Source organism: Balaenoptera ricei, chromosome 7 (assembly GCF_028023285.1).
Source record: "Balaenoptera ricei isolate mBalRic1 chromosome 7, mBalRic1.hap2, whole genome shotgun sequence".
Taxonomy (NCBI): domain Eukaryota; kingdom Metazoa; phylum Chordata; class Mammalia; order Artiodactyla; family Balaenopteridae; genus Balaenoptera; species Balaenoptera ricei.
In genome coordinates this window covers 29,038,811-29,056,975 of record NC_082645.1, presented here as the reverse complement: position 1 = coordinate 29,056,975, position 18,165 = coordinate 29,038,811, and the positions used below count along the sequence as shown (strand labels likewise).

The window sequence follows — 18,165 nt, the reverse complement described above, 5'->3', positions numbered from 1 at the left end:
ATAAACCTCTCCAAGAAACTGATTATGATAAAGTATAACAGACAAGGATTTCTGTCTGTCTCTGGAAGTGAAACTGAAAATAACTGCTCTTCCTTCCTTCAGCAAACATAAAAGCAATAGAAAAGAATAGAAAATAAGCATAAGAATATGAATCTCTATAACTGCTATTAGGGCTCCTCATATAAAACTATATCTGGAATTTTCTGAACAGCCTTACATAGCCACTCACATCAGTCCTTATGCATCAGCCAGATTTACTTAGGTCATCAACTACTGACTTGAACACATGATTTTGAGGAGCAACAGATACTAAAACTAAAAATAGGGTACCACAATCTTCCACAAAAAGTAAAAGTCAGAGATTTCCCTGGTGGCACAGTGGTTAAGAATCTGCCTGCCAATGCAGGGGACACGGGTTTTGAGCCCGGGTCTGGGAAGATCCCACATGCCGCGGAGCAACTAAGCCGGTGTGCCACAAGTACTGAGCCCATGCACTGCAACTACTGAAGCCCACGTGCCTAGAGCCCGTGCTCTGCAACCAGAGAAGCCACCGTAATGAGAGGCCCATGCACCGCAACGAAGAGTAGCCCCCGCTCACCGCAACTAGAGAAAGCCTGCGTGCAGCAACGAAGACCCAACGCAGCCATACATACATACATACATACATAAATAAATTTAAAAAAAAGTAAAAGTCAGAAAAGCATATAATTAATAAATGCCTACAGTTTAGGTAGCACTTATATAATAATGCCAACTATTGTAGTATTTCCAGTGGTTTTAATTGAAGACATTATTCAGCGTTCAATGGGGAGAACTAATTAAGAAAAATTGGTATATGCTCAGCTATGAAAGCCATCTTTTCAAGATGCATCTCTAGTCTGAGTGAAAAGTTGTAACCAGTCACATATGCCAAAGGTTCAAGGGAAATGGTAATGTATGTTTTATTGAAGAGGGTATCCAGAGAGTTGGTGGAAAGCCACAACTTCTATTTAGCAACAGCCTTAGCCCATGAAGTTGCTGCTGATCTCTTTTTTTCCAAACTGGAAGCTTAATCACTCACTCGCTTTTCTGTGGTAAAGAATTAACCTAACTTGAAGTAGAAGAGCCATATTAACAGGATGGAGCATTTGAATCATTTTTAACCAAATCATTTTTGGAAAGAACACACTATAAGAGGAAACTTGTTTCTTTGAAAGACAGGGCACACCTTTCTTCTGTGCGCACTGCACACAATGAGTGCCACTGTTGAGAATACATGGCACATTTTGCATTAATTCCTGAGCAGTGGTTGATGGGAATTACGGGAGAAAAAGGGGAAGAAAATTTTCTGCTTTAAAAAAATGTATACACACACACACACATATAATTATTACCCATAACCACATATTCAACTTATTTAAAATCAACTAAAATTTATACACAGTACAGTAATCATAGTGTAACCAATTTTAATAGATAATATTTAGCAAATATGAACATGCCCTTTTTAATATCTTTCAAAATAGTTTAGGTATATGAAAGGCTAAGAATGGAGGAAATAAATCAACTGAGAACACATTGATAAATAGAGGATAAACAGAGCTAACATAGATTAGATATCTGAAAGACAGGGTCGGCTATAGATGGATTTAGACAAAAAAGGACTGCTTTCTTGAACACATGCCCTGGAAAGAAATTCTTAATAGCTGTGATTACTCCTGCAAATGCCTCTCTGTGGTATCGTGGGCCCATGGAATTGCTACTTGGGCTGCAGGAGACTGGAAAACATCAGACAGCATACATACAACACAGCGATTACAATACTTGTCCAAGCCTCCAGCACATGACTCACCTGTGTACAGTAGGAGAAGGGTTTTCTGCAGGCCGGGTTACACTGCCGAATAGCAGCAGGGCGTGCCTGAGGGGAACAGCCTCCTACAAAGGAAATCCCACCATCATTTACAGATTTTTCTATGATGAATACTCATTTCCTTTCCTCTCTGGCACTGGCTACCTTGTAACGGTATTATCCTTAAAAAATCTGTTTGCTGACCGTGTGGCCCAGTTTTATATGATTGATTACAGTACTCCAGGAAGGGCTGTTTGAGGTGGGAAACTCTGCTAACAGAAGCTGTTTACAGTAGAGATTTTATACCTGCGCATTGGCAATGTGATTCTATCATATGGCCATGCTTGAGGGCAAAGCCTGTGAGTGTCAGGATCAGTAAAATAATTGATGAAATCTCAAGTGAAGTTCAGGAGCAGAAAATATATATGCGTGAAGATCTTTGTACATATTTTTTTTCCATCTCCTGCGTACCCCAACTAGGCACTAGACCAATTCCCAGTAACCAAACGGTAAAAGAATGCCGCTAATCAATTCATGGGACCACAATATCAAACATTTTGGTAACATTTTAAATGTATTTCAACCAGAATACACACACACACAGTCACATACATACTCCCACACCTATTTTTAACAGCAAATGTATACACTCCAGGAGGGATAATCATAGACCTGACATAGTACTTGCAGGTCCTTATTAAATATTTTTGAGTAAATGGATGGAATAATGTCTCTATAATCTGAAAATCACTTAATATTAGTCATGCCTTCCTGGATTCAAGGTACTAAGCAAAGGAGTTGGCATATTACTCAAGGGCAATATTTAAACTATATTTATACACTACTGGTTGCATTCATAGATTCTAGCCTCTGCATTACTATAATTGTCAAACAGTTATAGTTTATGATTTTGTAACTAGCGAAAAGCTCTGGGCTTAAATCTGTGTAGGGAATAGATCTACATTTACCCTAAGAATGAAACAGCTAAACAGCTAAACTCTCCCTGTTACTTGAAAAAATAAAACAAATAATCCTCACAGGAAAAACAAAACAAAACAAAACACCACCAGGATCCGGAATGAGCAGGTAGGTGTGAAATTGATCATGTGGGTGTTAGTCCTGCCAACACAGCCCCATTGCTGCCAACAGAGTTTGGAGGGGGTGTTTTGCACTCAAACCAGGGATCTCCACCATGCAGTGTGTGAACCCCATGGGGAGAGGATCTCCTGGGAGTCGGGAAGAACATGTTAGAATTTGTACAGTTTATCTAACATTTAAAATTTTAAGAATGAAATTAAGCTCTAATAATACTTAGCAGGTGACACTGGTAGCCTGAACTCATTCATCAGATGGCCCCGTGATGTACACTGGGCACAAGGTCCTCCATACAGAGAATTTGATAGTGGAACCCTTACCAGTCCGTTAACTCTCAGCATATTTGCAGCATGTGATGCTTTCTGTGTTCCTGGTTTGGTAGGTTTACAGTATATTAAGTTTTAACAGTAACTTACAAAATGGACGAACAGCTTAAAATAAATTATTGTATGGAAAAACTGTGGATTAAAGGGACAACCACTAAGGCAAAAACAGGTAAACTAGAAAAAGGTGAAGCTAACAATCTTTCTATTCCAAGAGAAAAATCAAAATTCTCCTATTCTGATGAGCTCTTAGTCGGCCACAGTACTAAGTAAAAAGAATGACAATCTAATTTTCTTTGATAAGAAGGCATCAAAAAAAAAACCCTTTAAAATGATTGAGAAGACCATTTGTAGACTCAAATGGCATTCACTGTCATAAATGAAGACCCCTTCCCTCAATCTATAGTCAGATATTAAATAAGAATCATGACTAACACATTGTTAAAAAATGAAGCTTTCAGTACATGAACATAAGCATCTATAATTTACAGCAAAATGTTTTTTTACATCATTAATATATTTTAATTTTTATTATATCCTTATCAACCCTTTTAATTTCACTATCTGTACATGTTTCATATCATGATACATTAGCACAGTAGTGAAGGATTTTAGAATATGTTGAGATCTGTTCTCAAATACTTTTTACTGAAAAGGTACATCTTTAAAAGTTTTAGAGACCATTGTTTTAAACTAACATCTGTCTCTTTCAGTGTTTGTCTCAGATCATGATATTTAAGGAAATTTTATTGTGTTTCAGCTTATTTCTTTAAGTTGTCTGATATATGGGACTTCAAATAGAAGTGTTTGCTTTCTAAGATGCAAAGGTCTAATGGCAACTTGTCATGAAGCTCATCTAAGGCCACTGCCCAGTCTTCCCTTGCTTATAATTTGTACGCTAATTCTTCTCACCACCAGCAACACTCAGAGATCTTTTTGAAGTGCCCACATGAATCTTAGGCAGGAATACCTGTGACGTTAATGCCATCTGAACGTTGGCACCATACAGTTCGTTCATTATTGTTCCAAAGACTTGCTTTCCATGTGTAGTGATAACATTTACCTCCTGCAAGTAAATACGATAACAGCGGATCTATTATACCTCACATCAAAGCAGAATAAGCATTGATCAATCAAGGCTAAGAGTTGAAAAGTGCTCTTGGTACCTGTACAAGGGCGTGTTTCTACAACCTGCTGCGGGCAGCTGTCTTGGTTCTCAAAAGACTGAATTATAAATGTCCTTGACCTAGACTGGCGACCCATAGTCTCGAAGCTTCTTCCATCGATGCAGGTCAGTTCACACGTGCTCCACTCTGACCATTCCGTTAAATGGCAGTCTCCTGGAGGATTGCGCAGCACAGAGCAGAGGAAAGAACGTGAAAACTGGCCCTTAACACCATTTACATGCACAGGTTCACAGTGAGATTTCTGTGGTGGTGCAGTGACGGGGTGGGTTCCAGAAACTATGCATTCTACACTGATAAATATTCTAATTAGAAAATACTAAGAATGAGGAAGTAATTTATGGTTTAATCTAGTTGAGCAAAAGAGCACCAAACACTAGACTGCCATTGTTTTGCTTCCAATCATGGCAGTTTTATCTAGAGAACACTGTGACTACTAGTGATAATAAAGTTTTTAAAAGGAAGTGTAAAGATTACATCAACTCAGTTTTTAAAGAGCAGCATAACATCATAAAATAGATGTTCACAGAAATCATGTAAAGGGAATAAGTCAGTTTACTGAAGTGGAATATCTTTGAACTTAAAGAATGTTTAATATAATCTAAACATACACACATTTATGTGTATACATATATGTCCATATGTAGGTATGTGTTTTTACACACATCTATGTTACATGCCATGTTATAAGGATATATAAGGATATATTAAGCCACCTTAAACTCATGTCATATAGGCTAAGCTGTGTTATTAGGATTAAAATAAATTCGTAAATCTTCTGTAACTAATAATGACCTTCACGATTACATAGAACTTGCCTGTTTAACAGAGTGTTTCTGTGCACTTATAGCCTTACTTGTCCCCACCATGTCATCACCCAGGGGTTCATCCACTCATGGATTCCGTCAATATTTTTTGAGCGCTGGCCAATGTGCTAGGTGCTGTCAGGTCAGGTATTATTAACACATTTTCTAGATGGAGCAACCATTGCTCAAAGGGACCAGACTGTATGTCCCAGGTAAAACACCAGTGAAGTGATACTGACAAGATTCTAACTTAGCTCTTACATTTCCAAGTCCAGTGCTTTTTTTCCCCCCCTCTGGCCTACTTTGCCTCTGTTGAAGCTGTTAGGTATATTCCAAAGTGATAAACCACAATGACAAATGAATTAAAGTTAGTTAAAAACTTCAACTTGGACGAGAGAGAACTCAGGAAATTAATAGAAGAGAAAGAAATAAAAAGGTCACCATGGAAGGCATTCCCGATCATATAAAATTGCCTACCTGGGCAAGGCACAGAACATGGCTGCTTCAGGATGCTGTCTTGAAAGGGCATCTCTCCACACAGTGCATTGTCTACAGGTACAGTCCAGTGAGACATTGAACCATTGTGGACCACACAGGACAGGCTGCGGATCTGGACTCCTTCCCCACAGTCTCCACCCTGTCGGAGGAAAGGATGCTGTCAGCATTACCCAAATCATGATCATCGCAAAGTTTTGGCTCCTGCCATCTCTTGCTCAAAAAAACCCTAGTTGCATATTTCAGCAGCTTCCTCCTCTTGAGAGTTATCTTTCAATTGTTGACAATAAGGCATCCCTGAGCAATTCGCCTAGAGCTGATAGAGCAACTAAAGTACAAATGCAAACCTATGCCTTGGAATTTATGCACACAGAATATGACGATTCATTTTGGAACTCAGCCAGGATTGACTGAAAAAGAAAAACAATACCTAATTTGTCTAGGTGTATGTGATAAAATGGCCTAATCCATAATCACTCCCCCAAGAGAGCATGTACAGCCGCAGAGCGTACATTTCTCTTTTGCTTTGCTTGTTTTTCTTTTGTAGGGAATTCAGTACTTTCTCACATGGATTAGGTTTGGGTATCCAGTAAAACGCTGCTTTTCTCTATTGCCACGAGAAGTTGTTTTCCCAGAATGCCTTCTGTGCTGAATACTGTTCTTTGAAGATATTTCATACAAGTCCCACTTATATTATTCTTGGCGATTAGAAAAAAACTTGTGCAGTGTCTCACAGAAACAGAAGCTTAGAATTGGAAGGCACTTAGTGGTTATCTAGCACAACCATCTGCCTGATGAAAGACTTCCTACCGTAACATTTTTAGCAGATACTCATGCAATGAGTATTATCTCCTCAGTTTTAGTCAGGTGCTCATACTTCAAAAAAAGTCCACTGGCTATTTGGATAACTGTAGAGGGGTAGCTCTGTTTTTGCATAAATGCCTTAGAAAACAGAGCCTAAGACAAAGCTTCTATACTAAGGAGGTGAAATCCCGGGATAGCAAGAGTGAGGGTAAAAGAGCCATCGCAGGTGTGGAGGAAAAGCAAATATAAGGTAGTGTGTTGTCAACTGGCCTAAACTTCCGAGCAAACACAGCTGGTTTCTCGGTCAAGCACAACATCTTCTAGACAGGCTGTAGGACCATCCATGAGGCGGGGAGAGAGGAAAAAGAGTGAGGCGTTACATGCCAGCTCCTCCTTGGACTCAGTCCTCATTGATCAACCCTCACCCCATGGAGTATTAACTCCTCTGTACTTCCAAGGTATGTTACTCAGCTCCCACTAAGTCCAGAAATTGGTGGAAGAGCTAGAGCTTTCATGACTACTACTGGTATGGACGGAGAGAGAGAGAGAAGGAGAGAGAAGATGACCCTCTGCACGGGCTCTGTTGCTGCAGATAAGGATGCTCCGTGTTACAAGTCATTATTAGGTGACAGTCAGACAACTGGGCTCTGTACTGGGAAACTGAGTTTCAGCTCCTTCTTATTTCCCACCCCAACAGAACCCAGAAACTGCATTGCTAGGCCTGGGAGCTTCTGTGGCCGTGGCAGCAGCAGGAGTGAAGAGGGATAGGGTGGGCAGCGAAAGCAGCCATGACAGTGCTTCTGGGCACGCAGCAGGTGACCCAGGGGTTGATGGGCCCCCTGAGCACCAGCCAGGTCAAGGCACTGCGGCAGCGGCCGCTGAGCGTCAAGGGCAGGTTGTGGATGGACTGCCGGATGTGCAGGATGGTACAGAGTGGCTGCTGAGAAAAATTCTTTACAGAAGCAAGTTCGGATTCAAAGCCACACTGGCAGAAAGGAAAAGGGGAGACTAGGAGGAGACTTTTCCTCTCCTCCTCCTGAGTTGTAGCAACGTAGGGCCTGATGAAACTGAGTAGACAAACAAATAGGAACCACCACCTCCTTTTCTAGAGCCGTCTTAACAAGAATTATGATTTGTTTATCTAACAATGGCAAGCCCCACACTGGATATATCAATACCTCATAACGGCTCTAATCATCTCTACGGTCACTGTGAAATTGTTTAACAAACTCACCCTAATTTTGAACCTAAGTGTACTTTTTTTTGGAGAAGTAGAAGTTCAACACGAATTCACAGTATATTCATTCAAACCAAGTGTTCTGGTAAATGTTCACTCCCTAAAGTGGAAAATACCTAGTGGAAGTTAAATTTCTGTTTGGGGGAGGATTCTCTCTATCACTTATTATTCCAGATGATGGATCCATGGAAGAATTGTCTAAGGTGTATGTTTCGCTATAGAGTGTCAGAGTTCGTGAACTTGGCGTCTGAAGATACTGCAGCATGTCTGAAATTTGAAGTTACTGCTCTCCGGAACCTCAGGTAACAGGAGATGCAATTGATCAGAGCTTTGTTTGACATTCCAGGAGATGGAGTGTGCAGCAATGACAGGAAACAAGTCTACATCAGGGATCACTTTAAAAACCAAGACAAACAATAATATGCTCCTAGTATGTATCCATGATCAACCTTAATCTCATACCTTGACAACAACAGCTACTGTATGAAGAGGAATCAGCATCAGCATGATAGCTTCATTCATAAAGCAAGCATTCATTCAGTCTCACTCACGAGACTTCACACACTAGGGCTTGAAAACAGAGCCAGGTTTCTTAGAGCCAGATGGTCAACAGCAAGGATTCTGTCACTGACTCTCTGCTGTCCAGATCATTAAGGGACTTTCTGTATACTCTGAATCGGCACCGGCAGATGTGAATCAGCGGATAATCATAATCAGAGCTGTAATCACACCTGTAACAACAACCTCAATTTATTGAGCTCTGAATTTATGTCAGGTACTGTGCTAAGCACTACATATGAAGTTGTCTATCCCTACCAAGACCCCCTAGCAAAACAGCTACTCTTGCTACCCCCCATGATATACATAAGAAAACAGAGGTTTGGAGAGTTTGAAAACTTGACAAAAACTGCAGAGCGAGGAACTGGAAAAAATCTTGACCAAAATGAGGCCTGCTGGACTCCAGAGTCCGAGCTCCTACACAGGTTTTGCAGCATACGTGTGGATGCGTGTTATCAGCTGGGGAACCTGGAAAGAGTTAGGAAACCCTGAAAAAAAGTGAAGCCTGAGGAGAAACATTTCCATTTGCAAATCCCTTTCCACATAAGATGGAGGCAGAACTGGCATATCCACTGAGCCCTGTGCAAGCTCCTCTTATTAGGGTTTGGTACATTTGATGGCAATCAGCCGCTTCAACATCTCTACCACCTCCAATGCATGAGCTTTCAACCTGCATTTGGCAGGTCAGGATATTACAGAACAAGGAGAAGCAGGACAGCTGCGAGAGAAGTACGCTTCCTTTGTGTGTGGAGGCCCACGTGTATTCTAATCAGTAATTCCCAAAACTCAGCTTACATAAATGTTTAAGAAAAGGCAACTCACTGAAAAGATATTGTGTTATTTATCTCACAAAGCATCCACAAGTAGACTTTGAAGAGCGGGAGTACAGTTCAAACTCAGGAAAAACTCAACTCAAATATCATCAAGATTCACTTTCTCTTTTGCCTCTGCTTTTTTGTGTCACCTTCTTTGTTCTTCTTGCTTCTAAGTGACTGACTAACTTTACCTACAAGGTGGGAAAATGTGGCAGCTAAGAGTTCCTGAATATAGTATCTTTGAACATCTTCAATTCCATTCCAAATTCTTGGGGAAGAATGCTGATTGGCCTCCTTTGGGTAAGGTGCCCACACAGGAATAATTACTACAGACTTGTTTTTTGAGAGCTTTGCCTGGATTGAGTCCAACTCCAGTTGCCTCCCGATTGGAAGTGTCAGTGAGGGAATAACCTCATCTAGAAACCTGAGACATTTCTCAAGTTTCTAGATACACCTGCTCTCGTGGTCTCCAGGGCCTCCATGCCCAGGTATCTCCAATAGATGCCACAACGCCCCCTCTCTATCCCCACCAGCACTGCTACAGAGAATGTTCACAACCCTCCACTCTGGCCCCTGTGGTTCTGGCTAAAGCTCAATACGTGACAGCAAAATGAAACATTACATTTGACATTTCCTCTTAATGTTCCTATGGGACAAATTGGCAGACATGTCTATTAAAAAAAAAGGCTCCTGATACCTAAGAAGGTAAAAAGGAAAGTGCAAAAGAACATGTGAGGTAGAGTAGCAGTTGTATGGCTGGTAAGACATGGAGTGTGGAGTTTATCCCCCATCCTTCCCCTCTTCTTCCTGTGTTTTCTCTCCCTTCCCCTGCAATGGGTTCCTGAATTCTTTGAATTTATTTTCTCTACTTTCTCAACAATTATCAGGAGAAATCTTCCTTCCATTTTCTTAATTGTAATTCCAAGCAGCACTTAAAAAATTGCTGAAGGTTTAGGAAAGAGGGTTTTAGGCTAAGTAGACAAAATATTCATATTTAAAGCTATTAGGTTACTATTTAATTAATTAGCATGGTTACCTTATTTTCTGTAAAAAGGAGACTGAACAAATGTACCACGCATTTTTGTTCCTCTGGGACTTATTAAAATACATGGGCATTTAGCTTCCGCAAGATAATAATGCTGCATGACAATGTCATCCTGACAGGAACACTAAACATCTCCATGAGAATACTCTGCAGATTTCTTAATGCATAATCAAAATTATTGTTACCTAATTAAAATCTGCTATGGAATATGAACTGAAGGATAAGCTAGTAAAATAAGAAAATAGAGAAAATCAACGTGCTTTTTCTTATACAAGAAGCCAGAGAGAAAATGCTGTAGAGGATCTTTACTGACCCAGCAAAAGTTCTGGGTATGTGATATATTATGATGTTACTAGGCATTTATATTTCAGGTCAATAAAAAGCAATCATCGAGGAAAATGTAGTAACCTTGGTTCGTGTAATAATGCTAAAATATAACTTTCATACACTTTTGGTTTTCTGCCCACATGCAAGATTTTGTCTAAGCCTAAAAGTGCTTTTTTAAGAAATACAGTCTACAGCAAGCCGTGCATTTCCATAGCATCAGGGTTTTGCCTAATTGCATAATGCTTTGATATTTCCAGCAAGCCAAGAAGACAGAGAATTTTTGAGGATGCCAAAGAGATTGGAAGTCCCCTGACCCAGCTTATTATAAATAGTGCCTAATGAACGGCTATTTATTTTCCTAGCAATATCACTCTGTATGAGGTTAAGTCATTTGGTTCTTTTTTCCATGTTCTCCATTACATAAAAATACACCATGCCAGGCCCCTGGTATTGTGAAATTTGTTCCATCAGCACATAGGTTTGACTAGACAAGTGCTTTGGACATACTGAGAAGCATTTCTCTGTCATTCCATGACCTACCTCCAATTTACATGCAGACCAGTTGCTGAGGAACCAGCTGTAGCAGGGGGTCACTGGGCAGGTTTTCTGCTGGGTAAGCTCTGTGGGGCATGGCCGTCCGTCTCCTTGGGTTGGCATAATGATAAATCGAGTCCGGCTCATTCGACCTAAAACGATAAGGAAGATGTCAGCTTTTCCCTTAGAGTTTGGCTTGGAAAGGGAATTAAAGGACAGAATGTTGCCTTACATACAAAAGGCTTCATTAAAACACACTGAACTTTGTCATGTCCAGGTTTCAGTTTTTCTGCCATTTTAATTTAGGTTTCTATGGAGACACAGGTTATCTAAGGTCTGCATAATGCTTAAGGATCTGAAATTCTGTCTGTCTTCTACTTTAGCCAGCTTAAGTCCAAACTCTGTATTGTTGCCAAATAGACTGATCCCCATACACACTGGCTGAATGTTAATTCAGTTAACAAATATTTATTTATTAAGCTTTAAAATAATCCAAGCATCCTGCCTTGTGCTAGGGATATAGTGATGAAAACGCCAGATGTACCTTCTACCTTCACAGACCTTATATTCTATGCTAGGATTACAAATATTAAACAAAAATAGAGTTGTATCTTCTTTGTTAGGTTCTAAATCAGAAAGGTAAAAATTGCATATAATCCAAATTACCCTAGAAAATTCCCTATGAAGGTGCCACCCTGGGGTTCCAATAGTGTCTCTCCATTAATTCAACATAGCCAATTTTCCTAGATTTTAGGACCAATTTCTTTTTTCACTGAGAACAAGATAATATTGTTGACTTGTGTGAAGAGGCCATGTTGTTTGAAACGCATATGTTCAAATGCTGGTACTCCATTTCCTAATGAAAGGAAATTGGTTAATAAGAATAGCTCAAGAAAGAGTAGGGCTCCCATGTCATCTTATACCCACTCCTAGGCATCAGGTCATAAGCCCATTAAGTGGAAGAGTAGATGGAATTTAAATGTCTTTGTTTCTCTCTCTTGCTCTCCCTCCTACTCCCTCTTGTCCTTACTCCTTTTTCACTGATGAGGTTTGATGTGCATATAGTTTCATTACTGTTAGCTATCTGTGAATTATCTGTGAATCCGTACCCTTCCATTGGTGTTATAAAGTTAATTATGTAATTGTATTTGTGATAAATGTTCAAGGAAAAACAGAAGGTTCTATGAGAGCATGTTATGGGGATGCCGCCCAGTCTGGGAAGGAAGCAGTTGAGCAGTTGAGCTTTAAGCAGAAATCTGAAGGAGCAGAACAGGTTTGAGGACCTGACAGGCCAGTGTGGCCGGACAGAAAGAGCTACGAAGAGAACAGGTTGAGGGAATACTGTTAAAGCTATTAAAAGTGGGGTCTTTTAGTCGATGTCAAAGATTTTACATTTACCTCTTAAGAGAAATGGAAAGAGAGTAATGACTTCACTTCTGCATAGGATTCACTTGAAAACCTTGGCTAAGAATTCCCAGATGCCCTCAAGTTCAGGGAGAAGTAAGGGTAACTCACACCTTCAGTGCACTAGACCTCTTAGTGGCCACCAGAATATTATCATAGATTTGGTGGTAAACTAATTCTCTCTGAGAAGACCCTTGAGGAAAACTAGGAAGTTCTAATCATTGGATTCTAAATTCCTTGAGGCCTGGGATTCTGTCCCTAACATGGTACTCCATATATATTAAGCACTAATTGAATATTTGTTTAATTCATACTTTCATAACTTGTCTATATGATATTATCTGGTATCTGAAAATGTGTGATGATAGATCACCGTAATTATTTGGCAGATACCGTGTGCTAAGCAATTTTCTAAATACTTTAAATATACTGACTCACTGAATAATCATAACAACCCTGGAGGGAAATTCTATTATTTTTCCATATTATAGGTAACATAGGCTTTGCGAATAACAGAATCTACCCATTCTGCCTCCGTAGGCACTGAGAAGAACAAATGCTTTGGACAGATGTTCCTTCCCAGCATCACTCAAATCAAATCTTACAGGTTGGACATCACCTTATTCATATGAAACATTGTCCTTGCTTGATGAACACATTTGGCTCAAGATTTCACATTAATTCTTGTTTAAATACTCTTCAGTTTTATGATAATCTTTATGTTTATCCTCTTGAACTAAGTATCTATTACCCTAATGTCATTATCATTGCACTCTGTTCTCTATCCATCTTTGTAAGAATAATGACAATGTAGTATCACCTTTATCACAGCTAAAGAGCTTCTATTTCATTAAAACCAAATAACTTCAAGCTTGTTCTTGAATTGATGGCATGCATCATGGCCATTACTTTAGGACTATTTTATTTATTTCCATTAAAGTGACAGATATTTTCTGCTGGACATCAAGGTGGGGGGAACCTAATGAAGTCAATGGAAAAAAAAATGATGCTGTTACTTTTTGAAATAATGAAGTCTTACAACCGCTCATTGAAAGCACAGCCATATGATTTCTCTGCCTTTTGCTATCCAAACACCAAGATACGATTTTCAAACAATGCCAACTACTACCAAGAAGCATATAATAATTCTACATTTTGAAGTATATTATCATGTTTAATTGGCTAATATTAAAGTTCATAAGAAAAATATTGCTAATCAAGGCACGACAGTATAAAAGGTACCTACTGCACCTCAAGTTTCTTTGGGGTACTTGATATCTTTTAATAAGTTCCTTTTTCTAAGTCAGGGGTATTTGGTTGTATAAATTAAATAATCAGAGAAAGTATCCCTTAAATTAGGCACTTTCCCCACAATTCCTGAAGTTGTAAATATAAAATCTAGCTACATGGAATACAGATGGTATAGACAAGGAGGCCCACCATTTCCAGTGGTCCCTGGAATTCTAAACATCACACTGGATGTAGTATTCAACCTTGCACCTATCTCTCGGCAGTAATTATTCTATTATAAAAGGGACCTCTAACGGCAGGAGACTTAAGGAATTGTTTTGTGATAGTGGTTTTTCATGAGAGAGAGAAAGCAGGGGAGGGTGTGGCCAAATGAAAGATATTTAAAATTATGATCTGATAGAATATGAGAAAAAGAACATTTTAAAATAGCTGATGTATGGTGCAAAGAAACCTGGACTTGGCATCAAAATTCTCTAGTTGGAAACAGTTCTCTCAAATTAACAGCTAGTAAATGATGTGACTGTATGAAAGTACTTTAACTCCTCTGAGCATAAATTTCCTCTCCTGTAAAATAAAATTAAGTATACGGAGAGTCCTTATTATCTGAGGATAATTCATGCTGGGGAAAAATTCATTAAAAATGAATGTATTTCAAATAGGAATTAAATTATTTTTAATAAATAATGAAATGGGAAGTGGGTTTATCTTATCTAATATCAACTACCATGCAGGTAATTGCAACTATGCAGTTATTATTAGGACAAAGAATAAATCAACCATTGATATTTTTTATATAATTTTATGATGACCCTATGAAAGTTTTATTCTATTGTGACTGGCTTTCGCAGTTTGATCACAGAATCTTTGTTACTTGAGTCACTTTTCATCAATTTTCTCAAGAGCTCCCCTTAATCTTTGGTGTACAGATTGCTCCATTTTGTGCCCCTTTTTTTTTTTTTTTTTTTTAAAGATTTTTTTTAGTGGGTGAGACCTAAGTAGCCACTATCTCTTTTTTTTAATTAATTAATTAATTTATTTATTTATTTATTTATTTATTTATGGCTGTGTTGGGTCTTCGTTTCTGTGCGAGGGCTTTCTCTAGTTGCGGCAAGTGGGGGCCACTCTTCATCGCGGTGTGCTGGCCTCTCATTATCGTGGCCTCTCTTGTTGCGGAGCACAGGCTCAGTAATTGTGGCTCACGGGCCTAGTTGCTCCACGGCATGTGGGATCTTCCCAGACCAGGGCACAAACCTGTGTCCCCTGCATTAGCAGGCAGACTCTCAACCACTGCGCCACCAGGGAAGCCCCTGTGCCCCTTTTTTGTGGGTACACATTCCATTTGCAGCTAGAGATGGACCAACAAATACCTTGATGCAATGACAGGGCATGTGTGTTAATCCAGGAGACTCGTTGACTGGGGGACGGCTTTATAAGTGGTCAGCTCAACAGTGAATGTTTTGATAGTATGAGGGGTTCTGCTTCCTACAGATCTCACAATTATGCTGATTCAGGTGAAGAATACTGAGATGATGAGGACTCCTTGACTAATCTCATGTTGTATATGAATTTAAAAATACCATATATGAACTACCTTACAACATAACTAAAATAGAGTAGGTGCTGGCTAAATCTTAATATTTTTAATCATTTATTTTGACAACTACTATTTCATATCAATTCCTAGACCTGGCCCTGGAACAAACCTGTAATGGGTATATAAAGCATGCTACTTGGATTCTATTGGGCTTTTTAACATTAAATGCACACAGCTACAAAGGCCATAATGATTTAGCCTGGTCCCACCCGACCTCTTACACCCTAGCCTACACTCCTTCTGCCCTCAGAGTAAGAGTGAAGGCGGCTGCCATCCACATCCTCATGCTTCCAATCTGAGAATAAGAGAAATTTCTTGGACAATCTCCAGACAACTCTTGTTTGGGTTTATGAATCTATTTGAAACTTGAATTCAATAGTTGATATAGACAATATGTTTAATGGGTAATACCAATGAGATAAAGAAACTGATTCTCTTATTCATCTGCACTTCAGGCTATAAAAGAGAGAAAAGCACTAGCTCCAAAATGTTTCCACTTGAATAAAGACCCAGATTACAGTAGGTTAAGTTTGCTAGCAATTCTCTCTGAAACTTTTCCTCCCCTCCCTTTAGGAATATTGGGAACTCATTATAAGCAACAGTGATACTAGGCCTACTGTTAAATTAGCAATAATTTCTGGCAATGAAGGAAAAAGGATTGCATGGTAAGACTTCCAGAAGAAAATAGATAGCGGGGCACACTAGTTGTAACACACCCTCCCCCCCCCGCAAAGAAAGCCCAATACTGGTATCTGCATACAGGTTTAAAGCGTATTGGACCAGATCACACTCCCATTGAACTCAGCAGCAGTCAGGCTTCAATCTGAGGCTCCACTGACAAAGGGGATGTGGGAAATTTTAAGCAGTAAAAGAACCCCTCAAAACTCATTACATATTTGTCAATGTATACATTTATAAAAAAGAGATGCAGTCAAACACGATGCTTCTCTGTTCTGACCATACTTTCAGATCCAGGGAGCCAGCCACCAACACGGTTACAGTGATAGGCTCCTCACAATGGTTCTTCTGTGGCCCTGACAGATGCTCATTGAATTAACTGAAAATCATGGTTTTGATAGCTCTGGACAATTTGAATACGACTCAGGCACACAATGCAAAGTACGTTTGAATGGGAAATTGGAAAAGGAAATAGAAGAATAGAGCAATGAAGAACATACCTGTTTAATCTTAAATAGTTCATTAAATAAAATATCGGGGGCTTCCCTGGTGGCGCAGTGGTTGAGAATCTGCCTGCCAGTGCAGGGGACACGGGTTCGAGCCCTGGTCTGGGAAGATCCCACATGCCGCGGAGCAGCTGGGCCCGTGAGCCACAATTACTGAGCCTGCGCGTCTGGAGCCTGTGCTCCGCAACAAGAGAGGCCGCGATGGTGAGAGGCCCGCGCACCGCGATGAAGAGTGGCCCCCGCTTGCCACAACTAGAGAAAGCCCTCGCACAGAAACGAAGACCCAACACAGCCATAAATAAATAAATAAACAAATACTTCAAAAAAAAAAAAAAAAGATACAAAGTTTAAAAAAATAAAATAAAATAAAATAAAATATCGGAGCAATTTATATGAACATACCTATAAACTCCAACGTACTGTAGCCATGTAAATACAAAAACAGTAGTATATGAAGTCACTTTGAGCTTATAGAATGTTATTTGAATATTACTATTACTGGTTTGCTTTCCACCTGGGAACTGTTTTTTTTTAAAATGAGTTAAATTCTCAAGTCATGTGCACAACCGCTGGCAGGGAATGGTCTTCCTGAGCTGACATCTGTAAGGGCGGGCCAACCTACACCACAGAGGACGATGTTCAGAGTCACTAACCTCAAGGTGATGATGGTCCTTCCGGATATGCACCAAAAAATTAGGTTACTGAATAAAATGTTTCCACTTTTAAGTATTTGCTACTTTGAATTTATTCTTAAGCTTTTGGTGGCTGTTACCTAGTATTAGTCAGTTGAAGATACGAGCAGATTACAAAATAAATGAAGAAAGAAGCAAAGGGATACTAACAACCACCTCGTTAATAGCTGCTCAGGTCAGTCTGTTAATCAATTTTAATCACATATGTCTCTGTGGTTAAGGCAATTTATTGTATAATACCTTTTGTCATTATAAAAGTATTCCTCATTATGGAGGGAGGGTCTAAATTAACTGAGTGAATACAATGTTCTAGGATATAGAGACGATATAGCCTATTCTTGCTTAGTTCTGTTCCCTTCCTTATCCTGCTTTCTTTGCTTTCTTTCCCCGGAGAGCACCTGTTCTCCTCACCCGCCTCAAATCTATCACTTCAACAAGAGTCCCAGTCTCATTTCCTATGTGATAAACTGAAGCCCAGAGAAATTAAATAATTTTTGCAAAGTCACACAGCTAGAAGGATGGGAACAAAAATTGGTCTTACTCCAAAAGCATCTGCTTTCCAACAGATCTCACCTGGTCCAAGTCAGGTATCAGATGCTATGCTGAGGTCATTAGGCGACTTGAACAAGTTTGAGAAGTACACTTAGGTCTCCCCTCTGCCATAAATGGGTTACCTGTATTCATACATTTCATATTTTCCTTTAGAAGAAACTACTTACAATTATGGTATTAACACCTTACTCTGTGATAACTCTTTATTTGCTTTTGGGTACTTGTCAGCATAAATTTCTGAAAGCAGAAGGAAATTAGATTGTCTATACAATGCTCAGTTAATTTCATGCAGTTCTTTATGCTGGACATCTGTTTTTTTACTTCTTTTAACACACATCATCTGGAATTTTTATCCAAGTTTATTTTTTAAGTGCCAAGTTTGTTTTAAATATACAGCATGGATTGACGTGGATTTGGGATCAAGGTTATTTTCTAAT

The 18,165-nt window shown here is 39.4% G+C and overlaps 1 protein-coding gene across 1 annotated transcript in view; it reads right to left on the bottom strand.

Annotated features, from left to right (window-relative positions):
* The window catches only part of THSD7B (thrombospondin type 1 domain containing 7B), a 594,306-nt gene that overhangs the window by 13,797 nt on the left and 562,344 nt on the right, over positions 1-18,165 (bottom strand). The window contains exons 19-23 of the mRNA XM_059927090.1: positions 11,058-11,203; positions 5,714-5,873; positions 4,413-4,586; positions 4,217-4,312; positions 1,832-1,914 (exon numbers count right to left, since the gene is read on the bottom strand). Of these exons, the coding sequence (XP_059783073.1) occupies positions 1,832-1,914; positions 4,217-4,312; positions 4,413-4,586; positions 5,714-5,873; positions 11,058-11,203 (659 nt within the window). The remainder of the gene's footprint in view (positions 1-1,831; positions 1,915-4,216; positions 4,313-4,412; positions 4,587-5,713; positions 5,874-11,057; positions 11,204-18,165) is intronic.